A 17,974-nucleotide genomic window follows, 5' to 3' on the forward strand; every position below is an offset into this window, starting at 1 on the left:
GATCTTGCTTGCCTTGTCAAATCTGCCGAATTACTCAGACCTGCCTTTATCTCTCGCGTTCTTAATGCGCAGGCGTGATCCAATCTGAGCCCTGCGAATTGCCATTAGACGCAGAAGTCTCCGTTCGACGTGTGTGCTGCTCCGTTCGCTTCTATTCAGTTTGAAAAAGAGAGAACTAGGAAGCAGCCCACTGTTTACTTTTTGGAATCGTCCACCCGAGAGGACGACGGCATGCACGTTACCTTGGTTACCGCTCTCTACACCGACCAACAGATTTCAACCTGTGGATAGCGAGCGACACGCACCGAGGATTAAGGGACACAACCACTCTGTCCTGCTCTTCAAACCGGCTCTGGGACGCTTTCTCGTAACTCGCTTCGCACTTGACAGCGGGGCCGTCGCTCGGTCGTTGTCACGCAGACAGTAGCGACGAACAATCGCCGCTCGGTTTATGAATGGCCCTGACATGGAGGAAATTCCGTTTCAGAAAGTCAAGACCCGGCGGAAGAGAAGCCACTGCCCGCCAGGGGTGCCTCTGACCGCCATCGTCTGTGAGGACGAATTTGATTGTAAAGAGCTGGAGTCTCTTTTCCAGAACTACAACCTAAAGTTGGAGCAGACGTCGACGCTCAAAGCGCTTGCCGTGCTCATCATTCTGGCTTCCACGCTGGCGGTAGTTGAGGTGCTCTCGGGTCCCAGTCTGACCATTTCCAAAGGATCTCACCCGGTGCACTGTATCATCTTTGTTTCGCTCTTCATCGTCACAAACGTCAAATACTTACAGGTGACCCAGCTGCAGCAGATCGTCAACCTCACCCTGCTCTTCAGTTTTACCTTCTCCTTTCTTTGCTGCCCCTTCCCGCACGTCGCTGTAGGCGCGGAGCCGCCGCTGGCACCGGAGCAAGGCATGTGGCAGCTCATGTTGGTGACATTCGTGGCTTACTCGCTCTTGCCCGTCCGCACTCTCTTGGCTCTCATCTTTGGGATTATGGTTGCCTTCTCGCACCTCATCGTCACCGCCACGTCGGTAACGATGAAAACCCAGAGACTGTGGAGAACGGTAAGTTGTTCTGTTTACAGGGGTGTAATGGGACTACGTTGTGTTAACGCAGTGAGTTTTTCAATAGCCTATATAGTTTTTCTGAACAACACCGCTGATTTTGGAAAACTGAAACCTAACAGAGCAACCTCCGAAACTGCATCTTGTATTTCAGCACCAGGAACCGTGGACAGCGCACCGTAACCCTCTTTGGTGTGCGATGATTTTTCTCAACCCGTGTATACACTGATCCCGTAATTTAAGTCCGAGAAACCAGAAAAAGCAGAAGTGCTTTATTTGTTGAAAAAAGAAACCTGTGACTTTCAGTGACAGATGTTTAATAGCTATTGGGCAAAATTCTTCCTGATATTTTTAATAAAAACGTCAGAAATAATGAAAAGTGTCGATGTGTGAAACACCCTGGTACTGACAAGCAGATCCAAAGGGCAGAGTGAAAGCTCCTGAAGTTCTGAGAACATAAGAGTCCTTACTCTCATTGGAGAATCAGCCCGGAAGGCTAATGTGTGGCCTCTTTTTCAGTCGTTCAACACAACCAAACTCGGATCATAGGGTTAGACAGGTTTTCACCAACTGGACCACACAAAATTACAGGAGTTGGTGTAGATGATGCATATCCACACATGTCTTGGGATAAAATTATCCCCCAAAAGAGCAAAATCTCTAAAAATGAAGACTTAAACAGCTCTTTGGTCAGCCATAGTGACAGTATAGGGCTTGTCTAGTCCAGTCAACTGTCTAATTTGGTATAGTACATTTCTGAGTCTTACAATGATCTGTCCAGGAGAGTGGTGTGGAATGGTGCGGAGAGCACGCATTGCTTCTAAATAGTAAACTAACCATACAAGACCTGAGGGTATGACTTGGCCAGTAATTATTTATTCAAGCAGGCGTAATTTTATTAACAGTGGAAGAATTAGCTCACTAAAACGTTTGATGGTTATCTCTACATTACAGTAAATAATGCTCAACGTGATTAACTTAAAAGAGATTCTACTATTCAGCAGAGATAAACAAAGGTAATACAACAATATAGCAATTACAAATGCTACATTAGACCTCATCTATAGTCATAACTATTTGCTATAGCAGGCAAATTTCAATAGGCACAATTAAAGTTGACTATTTAGTGCATCCCCTGAAGTAAGACTATCTGCACCAGTCAAAGACTCAACTCGGCAAGACAATGCATTCTTAAAATGTTGAATTACGGTTGTCCTGCTGAAGGATTTTGACGTATTTCAAGTAAATGTGTCCTTTTTGAAATAGCTCCCTTAACTGTGTCTCTTCCAATATGCTCTTTTCTTTAGAGTGCTGCTCTATTGTACACATTACCATTTAGTGATGCTTTATTGCTCAGCCGTGCATGCTTATGACAGGTCATAACAGCCATGGGCACCGACTAGAGCACTCTTGTTCTGTGAATGGGGTCCCAGAGAGAACGTCAAACCAAGATTTCCCCTCAGTCCCTCACTGACAGCTCTGTGGGTCCCACTGAGTGACACGTCTTACTTTATCCATCAAAGCGACTCTCCTTTCCTGTCCACAACTATCCCAACGTTTCTCTTTGCTCCAGCGGGAGTACTTGGCCCCACACCGGCCCCATGGGTTAGATAGAAAAGTCCTTCAAGTGGAGCCAGCGTGAAGGCCTCGCTGCTGCTTTCCATCTAGGATGAGGTCAAGAGGCCTCTTTGAGACAGAGAGGGGAGGCATACTTTTCTAATAGAGATTTTTTCAAGTTCTGTTGGTGTTTTCTCTCTGTGTATCTCTTTGTTTCAGTAGAAACAGGTACAGTAAGTAGGAGCCTGCACAAACAAATGACTCGTACGTAAACAGCATCGAAGAGACCACTATAGCTGTATCATATCTCTCTTCTGTTTTCAACTCTGTCAAGGGTTAGGGGCTGAAAATTAGTATTGATTTAAAAAAATGTTTTAAGTTTAAACAAGGCTTCTCTTGGAAAAATAAAAGGATGTACAATTGTAGTCACAAACCACAGTTAAAGAAATAATCTGACTGACTGGTACCATCATATTTATTTTAGATTCCCCTCAAGTAGTCCTTCATGTACAACTCCTGTAATAAAAAAGAAAGAGCACTGTTCCATACTGTTGGACAGAAAGTTCTTTTGTTTTATTGCAAGATTTTCTCTGGAAAAACTACACATTCTCTTAAAAAAAAGAACTACCCCAACTATCATATAAGGACTTTTCATTTTCTCTGTACGAAGATAAATTCGGTTTTTATTCTTGACAAAAATCAAGACAGAGTTTTTTTTTCTTTTTACTTAAGAAAAAAAGCCATAGAAAATAACATCAGCTGAAATGCAGTGCACCTATCTGAGCTGGTTCCCATCTGACTCTCAGACCACAGCATTAACGACAGTCATGTCATCCATATTAAAGCATGTGGACTACCGTATCCAGTGGTTTAGAAACGGTTTGTCTGTGGAAACTTCCAGACGCACTATGTGTACCTGCACTCCATGTGCCTCTCAGCAGACTGTTCCTGTTTAGTTAATCAGAGGCAGACAGCTGTAGTGTGACTCTGCACAGTGTACAACTGATATTCTGAATGTTATAAAATATGCCATTGCTTTATGTCTTATATGTCCAACACTTGAAATATGTGTTATGTCTGTTATGTTAAGAGTTGATAAAGCCTATTACACTAGTTCATGGTTGTTCACCATCACCATACTTGCTGATTTTTGTGAGAGTTTTTGTCATGCATGCTAATAGAGGACGGTTCATGAAATGTCACAGTGTATTCTTGTCTCTCTTTATCAGCCTACATTCTCGTAAAATATAAAACTCGTGGCTAACTGCTTCACTGAAGGTGCACATTGCAAGTGACAAATCAACCAGACATTACCAGTACAGCTAATGTTGGCCTTTTAGCACAAGCTAAAATAAAAGAGTGACTCTGACTGGGAATAGGTCTGGAAGTCTAGGGCTCTAAATCCAATTAGCACGCCTGACAGAACAGCTTCACTCCACTATGGCCCTCCTGGAGACCTGCATTTGACCTTTGGCCCCAACCCAACAGAACACAGAGATCCTTCATCCACCACTGCCCAAGAAAACAGTCTGATATCCGGGTTATAAATTCACTTTGGTTCATGTTTGAACTAAAGTGAGCGGCTTGGGAAGCTAGTGAACATTAAAATATGTGAGCAAGTGAATGCATTTTTATTATTTAGAATTGAGATCCTTTTCAATGTGAGATTGAATCTCTCACATTGATTAGTTATGTCTCTGTGTGATATCTTCACAGGAATGTGATAGCAGTTTGCTTTCTTTGGGAAAAAAAGGATTCCTGAGGAAGTAATCATGGTGATGGTCTCTGTTACAGAAGCAATGTTAAAAATGAATTACTCCATTTCAGCATTACAGTGCTATCAAACCAACCTCAGATCATCAGAGTGCTTCAGTTTTCAGTGTGTGTGTGTGGAACAGAGTGCCCCCCACACACACACACACCACCCCACCCCACCCCAAACCCAGCACAACACACGCAGCTGTCTGTGATCACCTGCTTCACCAAGATGACATTTTCCTGGCTGTGTTGACACCAACAGCCCAGAGCCTTGTGTCCTTGTGTTTCAGTTCTCTTGCTATGGATATCATCTGATCCTGAATCAACTTAGAGTATAGTAAATCAATAAGTTGACAGGATTGTCTAATTGATAGATTGACTGAGGAATTAGTAAAACAGACGAGTGAACCCGCTGTGCTGCTTCAAGCTCCTCCCCCTCCCTTTATAGACAGATGGCTTTATTAGGAACAGTAAACAACCTACAATTTCAAAGTCTGTCAAAGTCTGCTGTCTTTCAGGCATTGGGCGGGAGGAGGGGGGGGGGGCTTTCCCTAAAACGACACAAACAAACAAACAAGCAACCAAACAAAACAAAACTATTTCCAGTAAATGAAATGAGAAGTTATTATATTAGCATACTTTTCCAGACACGTGCCATTTCACAAAATATGAAAATATCATGTCCAAATATGACTCTAACTCTCTACAATTTTTATTTCTCCATTTTCAGTCTTTCTCTAAACAACAAAGACAACCTAAAAGTTTGAATATCTTAAACATACAATCATTTCTCTAGCTTTCAGTTTCACATTTTCTCTTTCTTTTTGTATGTGTGTTTGCGCATGTGTGTGTGTGTGTGTGTGTGATTCAGCTGGTGGCTAACACAGTGCTATTCACCAGCGTGAACCTCTCTGGGCTATTTGTACGTATCCTGACAGAGAGAGCCCAAAGAAAAGCCTTCCTACAGGCACGCAACTGCATTGAGGAGAGACTGCGTATGGAAGATGAGAATGAGAAACAGGTAAACATCAAATGGATGGGCTGAAAGGGTGAATGACACAGATGGAGGACGTCCCCAAATGCTCTTCCAGAACTAGGTCTCCTCCCTCAGTGGTCTGTGAAATGTTTGTGCTCCTCCAACAGTACGGCCAGGGGCGTCTAAGAGCAGTAGGAACAGTAACATAAATAAACACTAATACTGATGGACTATGTAATGTCTAGTTATCTGTTTCTGTAATGACTGATTTAAATTGAACAGGGAGTCTGAGTGCAGATAAGACCCAGAGCCCATATTATATCTCTGTATGATGGTCCTCCCAAGCACCCTTGTTTTTAAGGGGGGGCTTTCTGTATTTTTGATGTGTTATGTATTTTATTTATCTTCACATGGATTGTTTTTGTTCTTTTCTTGATTTATTTTTGTTCTGTTGTCCAGTGTGGGTCTTTTTCTTTGTTGCTCTGATCTGATTGGTCTTTGTGTCTTTCTCCCTTTTTTTTTTTTCGCGAACACATCCGTTACTGTATATCCTGAACGGACACGTGTTCACAGGAGCGCCTTCTCATGAGCCTCCTGCCCAGGAACGTTGCCATGGAAATGAAAGAGGACTTCCTTAAACCTCCCGAAAGAATATTCCACAAGATTTACATTCAGCGCCATGACAATGTCAGGTAAAAACCTCTCATTTTCCACTGCCCAGCTGTGTGACTTCTTCCAAATCGTTTGATGCTGACCATCTTGTTGTGCATCAGTAATTTTCCATTGTTATTTGATTGAATGATCTGACTAATTACTTTGAGGACAGTGTCCTCCTACCTCAGACAGACAGGCAGACTGGCAGGAGACAATGTACTGTAGTGGTCATGTGATCAGTGATTAGTCATTCCTTGTGTTGGCTCTGAACTGCTATGATTCAGTAGCTATATGTTATTATAAAACAGGGGTTATTTCACTGTGCTTTTTTAAGATAGACTGAACTCGCTAAATTAGGCCATGAAACCCGCCACCCTCTCGTGCCAGTCTTCACCAAAACACCCCTGGTGAACAAAGGTCCATGTGAACGTGACAATCTGTGATGTTTGTGTTGTGCTCTAAATCACTTTGACTTTGTTTGCCAAAATGTGGGTTGCTGTTTTCTCTCTTAGCCCTCCTATGTAAAGAAAGAAAGGCACGGTGGATAATGTAAATGCTGCCGTCCTTAGTTACACTTCCAGAAGAAAGCAGGAAACATGCCCAGGCACGTCTACAGGGCATAAAATTTATGCATTGCTGGTTACGACCCCATGCTGACCTTTACTCAAATGAGCAACTGCCCCCAAAACACAGATCCTACAGGGCTTCAAAACCTCTCTTCAACTTGAGTGAGTCATTGACGCCTCTCTTAATAGCTTTGCTAATTGTCATTATTGTCAGGCACTAGCTGATGCGTGAGCTAAGCTATGGCCAAGCAAAACACTTCATCTCATTTTGTAAACTCAGCTCAAGCCAGCTGAGTATGCTCTAGTTATTCACATTAACATCATACTGCAAATAAACACAGAGGAATGCAAGACTTTCACCTTCAGGCATTTGATATTTAAGTATATATATATGTTAATGTATAAGATTAAGAAGTACAAAACCTGTTTCATTTTTTATTTTTCATGCAGAGCTGTAAATATGGTGAACTCATGTTTTGTTGTTTGGATGTAAATATGTTCTAAATATGCTGGCAATGCTCTTTAGGCTTTCTCTTAACATCAATTATTAATTAGTTTATGATTGCAAAGATGAATTGTCACAAAAGTCAAAATTAGCCTTTCTTCTAAACTCTTAGCCTCTCTAGACCCTAGAGAGACCCATACATAACAGGGAATAACAAAGAGAGAAGAAAGAAAGAAAGAAAGAAAGAAAGAAAGAAAGAAAGAAAGAAAGAGAGGAGAGGAGAGGAGAGGAGAGGAGAGGAGAGGATTAGCCAGGTCCTTATTAGTGGGAAATCCCTTTGCCCTTATGTAACACGCTGATTTCTCTGGAGGGCCGGAATTTTGCATTCAGCGGACACCATGCTGCCAGTCCAGTGACCTCATCTCAATCCTATATCAGTCATAACCGTAACTGCTCCTCACTGGATCAGTCATAACCGTAAACACTCCTCACTGGATCAGTCATAACCATAACTGCTCCTCACTGGATCAGTCATAATCGTAAACGCTCCTCACTGGATCAGTCATAACCGTAACTGCTCCTCACTGTTTCAGTCATAACTGTAACTGCTCCTCACTGGATCAGTCATAACCATAACTGCTCCTCACTGGATCAGTCATAATCGTAAACGCTCCTCACTGGATCAGTCATAACCGTAACTGCTCCTCACTGTTTCAGTCATAACTGTAACTGCTCCTCACTGGATCAGTCATAACCATAACTGCTCCTCACTGGATCAGTCATAACCGTAAATGCTCCTCATTGGATCAGTCATAACCGTAAACACTCCTCACTGGATCAGTCATAACCATAAACACTCCTCACTGGATCAGTCATAACCGTAAACGTTCCTCACTGGATGAGTCATAACCGTAACTGCTCCTCACTGGATCAGTCATAACCGTAACTGCTCCTCACTGTTTCAGTCATAACCGTAACTGCTCCTCACTGGATCAGGACTTTCCTCCTGATGATACAGTGCTGCTGGTTTGTTGAATATCAACATTCTGATCTGTCGACAGTCTGTCATGTCTAAATGCTGTACTTCAAGTTTTACTCCATGTGGGATTACTTTAACGACAAATCTCTGTGAAAAACCAGTCCATGCTCTCTACTTTAACAACAATTCTCTGTGGAAAACCAGTCCATACTCTCTACTTTAACAACAAATCTCTGTGGAAAACCAATCCATACTCTCTACTTTAACAACAAATCTCTGTGGAAAACCAGTCCATACTCTCTACTTTAACGACAAATCTCTGTGGAAAACCAGTCCATACTCTCTACTTTAACGACAAATCTCTGTGGAAAACCAGTCCATACTCTCTACTTTAACAACAAATCTCTGTGGAAAACCAATCCATACTCTCTACTTTAACGACAAATCTCTGTGGAAAACCAGTCCATACTCTCTACTTTAACAACAATTCTCTGTGGAAAACCAGTCCATACTCTCTACTTTAACGACAAATCTCTGTGGAAAACCAGTCCATACTCTCTACTTTAACAACAAATCTCTGTGGAAAACCAATCCATACTCTCTACTTTAACAACAAATCTCTGTGGAAAACCAGTCCATACTCTCTACTTTAACGACAAATCTCTGTGGAAAACCAGTCCATACTCTCTACTTTAACGACAAATCTCTGTGGAAAACCAGTCCATACTCTCTACTTTAACGACAAATCTCTGTGGAAAACCAGTCCATACTCTCTACTTTAACGAAAATCTCTGTGGAAAACCAGTCCATACTCTCTACTTTAACGACAATTCTCTGTGGAAAACCAATTCATACTCTGTACTATAACAAAAAATCTCTGTGGAAAACTAATCCATATGCTCTGCATTTGAACCTAGCCTGATACTGACTCCTCTGTTTATTTTTTAATTTTTCCCCACATACATTTTGATGTGGGATTTGCCTAAAGTTATGAACTGTTGTGTTCATTTGCTGCATGAATGCGATTTTCAGGGACACTAGCGTTAGGTTAGGGTTCTTGTAGACACACGTTGGACTTTGCATTCACATGGCAAATGTTTTCATCAAGTGGTCTATTCTTTGTTTAATTTTTTCCTTTAATTTTTCCACTCCTGTCTTCCTCCCTCTCTCTCATTCATTGTTCTATGCCCGTCCAGCCCAGTTGCCTTTTCTCATGTCTTAGCCGTTATCTCTGTCCTCCCTGTTTCTCTCTTCCATCTGCTCTCTCTATCTTTCTTTTCCATTTCTTTTCTACTTGGCTTCCTCTGTGGTGCAGAGAGTCTGTGAGACAGAGAGTTAGGTGCTTTGCTCGGGACGTGGGGATTAATCTTCTGTTGGAGATTTACCGCAACGGAGACTAAAGGCTCTTGCATAACGCTATATACAGTGTGGTGTTTAAATTTGGAGACATGACAGACGTCAGTTTGGTCAGTTCTATTGTCCTAGCCAAACGCTGCTGTGACCACTGAGAAAAAGATTTACCTCTGTGGCTAAAGGTTGTGTGTTTGCCAGGTGCACCATGGCGTAGGTCTGTTTGTCTGTGTTTAGCTTGAACTGTTTAATGGAACGTTAATGTAATCTGACATAGCCCAACACTGTCATATGTTACATTTCACTAACAGCTGTGAATTCATGACTATAATGAATGCAATAAAAATAAATATACTCCTCTAATCTCTAAAGCCATAGCAAAACATTTATGAAGAGCTGAGCTTTCACAGTGTCATATAGCTGAGGTCATAGAGCCAAAGGTCCGTGGTCACTTTCAGCATTATCTCAATGTTAGTGCACTCCTGACAGAACCATAAATAACTGTACATAACCAAACAAAACCCTGGATATTAATTTAAAACAACAAAACAGATAACACAGGAAAAAAAAGAGAGAGGGAGAGATAAAGCTTTTAAATTAGAGAGAAAATAAAGGTCCTTTAAAGAAAAGGCCAGGAGGACAATAATTCCCCTTCGTATGGGTGTCTTTTCTCACATATGAAGGATGAGATCATTCAGAATGTAATGCACTGTTTCAGAGGATATTTCTTACCCCAACAACACATAACATTAATCTTCTAGTACAAGGACGGAATATGAGTGTTGTGTGTATGTATGTCAGCGCTTGTGTGTGTGAGAGAGAGAGAAAGAGAGAGGAGGAAAGAGAGAGGGAAAGAGAGATAAATACTTGATAAGAGAGAGAGTAACACTTGATAACAGAAATGACTGAGCAATTTCCAGAAGTGAAAAGTATACCAATGGGGTTCTTATAACTGGGAAATCTATTCTGACACAACCAAACATACTGGAATGAGTAATCCTTTTCAGTGTATCCATGAAGTCCTCTCACACTGAGTTTGAGGAGCTGTTTGAGTTTTTATCACCTGCTCTGTAAGAAATATGTACAGTATATTTAATTGTATATGTATTTGATGGACTACACGCGAACCTCTGATTCATGCTCTACTGCGTCTCAGAGCAGTGTGTGTGTGTGTGTGTGCATGTGTGTTCCAGATCGTTGTGCTGTGTATCAGAGCAGTGTTTGCATGGATTTGTGTGTGTGTGTGTGTTACAGACAGTCCCTTGGAATAGGAGAGGAGCATATTTGGAATTGGATTTTCCCTTATGTTGTGACTTTAAAAACATAATGATAAAATATAGCTTCTTGTTTATGTGTTTATATTTAAAGAAAGGTTTAAAACCATTAATTTAGAGTACCTATATTCTTTACATGACAGTGTCCAATGGTTTTTTGTTGCAGTGTGTTCCTTCTGCTATGTCAGGGTTAAGGTTAGGGTTAGGGTTAGGTATCGTGAAAACATTGGAAATAGTTTTACCTAATTTTGTCCACACTGTCCAGTCAACATAAATGTGTTTTTGGTGTATTGTTATCATAATCATCATCATCATCATCATCACCATCATCATCACAATTATTATTATTATTATTATTATTATGACAACAACACTAATAATAATAATAATAATAATAATAATAATAATAATAATAACATTATTGTTATTGTTATTGTTGTTGTTCTTGTTGTTTCTGTTGTTATATGTGGCACTATAGTGTTGTTCTATAGCTGAAACACTGGTCAAGCAGAGGAAAAATGTATGAGGATACATACTTCTTCACACACAGTGGATTTAATGCTCTACAGATGTTTCAAGCCTTCGTCTGCCAAGATTATTGTTATCGCTATCAGACATATCACTTCTGAGCGTGTCACCTAACATCTCCTCTATGATTAATTATTTGACATTAAATTCTAATATTTTTTCATAAATTTGATTTAGACTGGACCTGTTGTGTGTGTGTGAGCAGTGTTTTGTCATTAAATGTGATGGATTATAGGAGTAGCCTGCATGAATGCTGTAGGCTTCAAACTCCTGTTTTGTTGACGTAACTCAGCCATTCCACACCTGTAAGATAAGTGTTTCCCCACAGTCCTGTCTTCAGTACTGTCAGTTCAGTTCAGCAGTAGAAATTCAACTTTTCCAATAACAATCAGATCCCACGACCAGCCGAATCAGGCCTGTCGGTGCTGCACTGATGCAAAGTTAACAGAAGAATTGTGAAAATGATTTGAATCTCATTGAACACTCTCTGGGTGACGTCAGGCGTGTGAGATTTCCGCCTCTAGGTTGAGAAGTAGGTGTGAAACATGAGACTGTTACCAGTTTTGTCTGCGTAGACTCGCCTTATTGACAGCTGAATCTGTTTTCAGGTCTAGAGTATAATCATCAGGGCAGGACTTCACACTGCTCTAAGGGTGAAACCACTGAGATTACCTTGAGGCTAATGGGCACTCTGCCTTGGAATGACATTTTTCATAGGCATTTGGAGATTCCCTCATCAAAACCGCAAACTCGGGGCAAAATGCCTAACGTCGAACGCTCAGCATCCGCTCTCGTGCCGTCAGGACACCTGGGTTGTGACACTCGAGTGAGAGATTGAGCGCCTGCTGAGGTCATAATTGCATTCTCCTCACGTAGAGATGTCTAATATCACATTAACACATTAGCATAATAGGGAAATCGGACCCGCCCCTGGCTGTCGCCTGTACCGCGCACGCGGTGATTGATGACGGAGTGACGAGGTCAATGACGGCATCAAAAGGAAACGGCGGCACTCTGGGCGGCTGTCACGTCAAGGGTGGCCTCCTATCTGATGGAAGATGATGGTTTATTGGTGGGACAGCGGGGTCCAGCTGGACTCAAGGTTGATTGCTGCGCTGTGGTCGAGGCAGACGCCGGAAAACAACACCTCACAGGGCCCAGGAGAAGGAGATTATTATTGACTGTTGTTTTCATAACCTCATAACAGGATGTGATATTTCAAATGAGTAGACCTGCCATTTCCTGTCACGTTGTAAGAACAACTCTTAAAAGGCACGTGTCTCTATTAACGCATAATTCTGTGCTATTTAGATGTTTTACACAGTTTTTGTATCATGTGTAGTGAATCTTCTTTCGATGCTAAGGTGATCCGTGTAGTTATACTGAGTTCCTGTGATAGTGTGGTTATAATCTGTTGCAGTTGTCTTTCAACATGGCTCGTTTATTGGTTAACATTACGGTTTCTTGTCTTTTCTTTGCCTTTTGAGGTTTCTGGAACAAAACAGACTGCTCAGTGGCCTTTGTAAATCCATGATCTAGTCAGATACACACATGCAATCACAGACACACACACGCACACACACGCACACACACTCACACACATACATTCCCTTAAGAAAACTTAGCTTTTCTCCTCGTGTTCTTTAGTCACAGATGGCCTGCAATTAAAATATTCACAGCAAATTGAATTTATAGCACCCAATTACGTTGACATCTGCGATATGACAAAATGGCATTTAGCAAATCCCTCCAAAGACGCAGTGTTCTGTAACTCCGCTCAGAAAGCCAGCCCACACACTCACTGCAGGGTGCCTGAGTATCAGCGATTTTTTGTTTTTCTCTTTTAAAGACATGTGGCATTTGGTTATCTGAGTGACCACTGTTTCTTCACACTCCAGATGCCTGCAAATGCACGTGGAGGATCATGGCCAACAGGGCAGATGTACACAGTCATCAGCATACAGTTACTGTAGATCAGCACTGTCTCATGTCCCAATGACTCTATACAGACCACCTGTCTCATGTCCCAACAACTTTATACAGACCACCTGTCTCATGTCCCAACGACTTTATACAGACCGCCTGTCTCATGTCCCAACGACTCTATACAGACCACCTGTCTCATGTCCCAACGACTCTATACAGACCACCTGTCTCATGTCCCAAAGACTCTATACAGACCACCTGTCTCATGTCCCAAAGACTCTATACAGACCTCCTGTCTCATGTCCCAACGACTCTATACAGACCGCCTGTCTCATGTCCCAACGACTCTATACAGACCGCCTGTCTCATGTCCCAACAACTCTATACAGACCGCCTGTCTCATGTCCCAACAACTCTATATAGACCACCTGTCTCATGTCCCAACAACTTTATACAGACCACCTGTCTCATGTCCCAAAGACTCTATACAGACCGCCTGTCTCATCTGGATGGAACCACATATGATGTGTAATCTGCATTCAGATAAGAAAATTAGCCAGAAAATGCACAAATCAAATAAGACATTGTGGAGATGCTCTTTTGGCATAATAGAACTAGTTTGGTCAGAAAATTGGTTTTAGCTTTAAGAATGGCCTACCTGACACAGTTTGGTCTGATTCATTAGTTTGAGATTTTAGCTAGTGAGTTACAGTCTGACAGCTGTTGCTTATTAGTTCAGTGTCAATATTAGTAAACTTTCTTCCAGTATACTTGACAACATCAGTACTTGAAATGTATAAGCTCTATACATTAATGTGTAGACTGGTCATATCTAGGGCTGCACAATTAATCGAATTTAACCCAAAACTGCAATACGGCCATGTGCAATTGTCAAAAGGCTGCAGTTTAATGAAGTATCTTCTGTAGGTACACCTCAAACATACGATGGGTGGAGGTAACAAAAATTAATTGATAAAAATGGAGGTGATGAAAATGCATGTGAATTGAAAAATAGAGCAGTAAAAATGGATGTGAAATGAAAAGTAGAGTGATAAACCATTTGATTAATTTAAAGCCGATTTGATTAAAACAGTCATGATATGATGAAAACAGAGCCATGTTTCATTATTTTCATTCATCTCTCACAATATAAAATTGCCATTTATCATTTAAGGAAAGTAGCCTCTAGGGTGGAAGAAACAAAAATTTCTCTGATAATCAACTCCACTGACGTTTATCGTTTACAGCAAGCAGTTTTTGTCACTTCCGCTTGTCTTTTACAGGAAGCAATTTTTGTTACTTCCACCCAAAATGGCAATCAAAAACCATGCCCAGTGACAAGCTGATTGAGTTTGTGGTCATGGTCGTGGTGCCTGGGAATAAGAGATACAGTGATATGGATGAGGCTGTGTTTGAGCCCACCAGAAGACGCGGATATGTGGTGGAAGGGGTGAGATCTGCAAGGAGGGAAGAATTTGCCACCTTAATTTCAGCTTCTGAGCAGAGACACGACGTCCTCAGCAAGTTAAGAGCCAAAAACTTGACCAGTTTGTCACTGGGCATGGTTTTTGATTGTCATTTTGGGTGGAAGTAACAAAAATTGCTTTCTGTAAAAGACAAGCGGAAGTAACAAAAATTGCTTGCTGTAAACGATAAACGTCAGTTGAGTTGATTATCAGAGAAACGCTGTTTCAAGTAAAATGTCAATCAAGTTTATCAAATCAGTTGACAATTTATTACTCTATTTTTCAGTTCACATTCATTTTTACCCTCTATTTTTCAGTTTACATGCATTCTCATGCATTTTCACCTCCATTTTTATCAATTAATTTTTGTCGCTTCTACTCTTGAGGCTACTTTCCTTAAATGATGAATGGCAATTTTGTTTTGAGAGTAATGTATGATGAATGAAAATGATGAAACATGGCTCTGTTTTCATCATATCATGACTGTTTTAATCAAATCCACTTGAAATGAATCAAATCACTTGATAATTTAACACTCTACTTTTTGGTTCACATCCACTTTTACTGCCCTATTTTTCAATTCACATGCATTTTCATCACCTCCATTTTTATCAATTATTTTTTGTTACTTCCGCCCCTCATACAAATATAGATCTAGCACCATTATAAATCAATGCTCCTGACATATTTAAAATACATGTATCCATAACAACAGCTGTAAGTAGGCCTAATGTTAACATCTGTCTGCTAGATTTTTGCACCTGAGCGAAATTTACAAAAATGAATGACAACTATCAAACGGATTTTCATATCAATTTTAATATGCTTGGGGAACACAAAACTTAGCTATTTTTGACATATCAAGTTTTTATTGAAGTAACCAAGTGAGAACACTCTACTAAAAACGTGCTGGTCATGTCTCGTATTCACATCCAAAGAAACAGTGCGACTTGCTAACTGTCAAGAAATTAAACCTTATTGCCCCACATGAAAATCTTCTCAGAAATGTTTTAGTGACAAGGTGACTAAGTGAGATAAAGAGGTCCATAATTACAGATGCTGTAGGCTACTTTAGTTGGGCGATGTCCAAACACTGTTTGAGTTTAAGGACACAATGGGGAAAGTGAAGGTTGTTACCAAGGCCATTTCTTTGCTGTTTTTACATTTATACTATTAACCATGATTGAGTACATACATGCAATTTAAAAAAATCTTTGGTAAGCAGCCTCCGAGGGAAATATTTGATTTGGCGGAGAAAACTTTACTCCACTCCACTCCACTCCACTTCCAGGAGTGCTTTGCCTCCATGTATTTCATTATTTTCCTGTGTTGGTACATCTCGTCAGACATTATCCCTTACATCCTAGACAACCCAGAACGTTCTGATGAATAAATGGCACAGAAAGGCCTGTGCAAGTAACAGAAACAAACAATAATTGCTGCTGCTTTTGCCAGTGTGACGCTGTATGAGAAAACTTTTGTTTGTTTGTTTGTTTTTAAAGTTATAAACAGTTTTGTTGTTTAGTAATTAAGGTCTTTTTTAATTGACCTGACATAAATATTTCAAACCTTTTCCGCTGTGATTTCAATTTGTGTAAAGCCAGTTGTGATATGATTTTTTTTTTTTAAATCAAACCATGCAGCCTTAGTTGTATCCAACTTTAGTGTATCTAGTAAGTCACTCTTCATTACAGTCTTAACCACAATCTGACATGAGTCAGTGACAATATGTAGTGGCAGACAGCTCATGTTTGTCTCTATGTCTGCCCAGTATTTTCATTAAAAAAGATACGAATAATCAGCGTAGATCAGAGCGCAGAAATCATCTTTCGACAGAGTTCATGTGTGATTCATGGAGCGTTCGTACCTCGCCATTTACAGCATAAGAATGATCGGGCGTTGATAAATGTGGCGGCCAGAAACGATCACTATTTAAATATCACGTACGTCCCTCGCCCCTAGAGTTTACCACATGGTGGGGCGTAATACGTCCAAGAAGAGAAAGTTCTCACTCATTCACTCACTCACTATCCAAGCCGCTTATGCTGATTAGGGTCGCGGGGGGTGCTGGAGCCTATCCCAGCGCTCAAAGGGCGAAAGGCGGGGAAACACCCTGGACAGGTCGCCAGTCCATCGCAGGGCAAAGAAAAAGTTCTCCGACCTCGAAATAGAAACTCCGACATAGTCCAGTCGAACCAATCACACTGCAAATCGGTCGGCCTACCTATGGAAGCCCAAAGATGGCACGAATTTGCATTTAATTTAGATTCCGTTTTCTCGTGATAACATGTTATTTTTCCTTGTTTTCTCGAGATCTCGACTTCTGTATGTCATTATCACGAAATAACGAAGCTTTGTTTTCTTGAGATAACGACATAATTAATTTGAGATCTCGAGAAAACAAAGAAAAATAACACGTTATCAAGAGAAAACGTACTCTAAATTAAATGTAAATTCATGGCACGTTAGAGCTTCCATATCTACTCACTATTTTTAATTGCTTGTAATTATGTCACAGTCGCTTAGTTTAACAAGTAGGCTATCTCAAAATTAAAGACAAATTAATCCCACACCAAATAAACTGTTAACCCCGTTAATTGCAAACAATTTGGAAATACCTATTTATGTTGGGATATATGAAGCATACTATAGTATAGTATAGTATAGTATAGTCGATGCAGGCCTTTACAGAATAAAATATTTTGCCATACAGTCTATTTTTAAGTGATGAATATGTGGATGCATACGCTTAGATGCCAGTTAGATTATATGGTCTAGCAACAATTCTCCGACTCGCCACTATGCTGCACCGCAAATCCACGACTTGATACACGAGTTGAGACTTGACGTGAGATTTGATCGTGGCCACCGCTGACGTCCATATTGATAAATGCAGAGCTTTGCGTGGCAATTAACGTACGCCGAGTTTTCTGTCGTATGTTCGTTTCGTAAATGAGGACCATAGATCCCGAAATGTATCACATGTACTTAGCTTAATTTACGCTTCCATTAACAGATTTATACATATTTTAACAACACAGTCAGTTTTATCAGTTTTATGCATTTTTACACAGGACAAAGTCACCTGTAATGCATGTTTTCAGTCAGATTTCTTTTGGAACATCTCTCTCTCTCTCTCTCTCTCTCTCTCTCCTTCTTAGTCGGGGGGAGGTGGTGTGGGGGTTGTGGGGGGGGGGGGGGGGTAGTGTATGGGTGTCCAGCAAATGTCTGGCAGTACTGGCAGCTGCTCTCCAGTGGTGGGTTGTGCAATAGACAGAAGGCACTGCTGGATCCTACATTTTTCACTCTCTTAGGGCATGAAATTTTTTGTTTTTTTGTGGTCTTGAGTATAAACCAGCAAGGAAAAAAATGTGTTACACATTTAGTTTGGACAGACCAAACGGTCCTTTTGGCTGTCGGGGGAGGGGGGGAGAC

At 40.9% G+C, this 17,974-nt stretch overlaps 1 protein-coding gene across 1 annotated transcript in view; it reads left to right on the plus strand.

Moving 5' to 3' along the window:
* Nucleotides 1–451: 451 nt before the first annotated feature.
* The window catches only part of adcy1b (adenylate cyclase 1b), a 60,886-nt gene continuing 43,363 nt past the window's right edge, over nucleotides 452–17,974 (plus strand). The window contains exons 1-3 of the mRNA XM_030774819.1: nucleotides 452–1,060; nucleotides 5,247–5,396; nucleotides 5,925–6,043. Coding sequence (XP_030630679.1) covers nucleotides 452–1,060; nucleotides 5,247–5,396; nucleotides 5,925–6,043 — 878 coding nt within the window. The remainder of the gene's footprint in view (nucleotides 1,061–5,246; nucleotides 5,397–5,924; nucleotides 6,044–17,974) is intronic.

This window comes from Chanos chanos, chromosome 5, assembly GCF_902362185.1.
Source record: "Chanos chanos chromosome 5, fChaCha1.1, whole genome shotgun sequence".
NCBI lineage: Eukaryota > Metazoa > Chordata > Actinopteri > Gonorynchiformes > Chanidae > Chanos > Chanos chanos.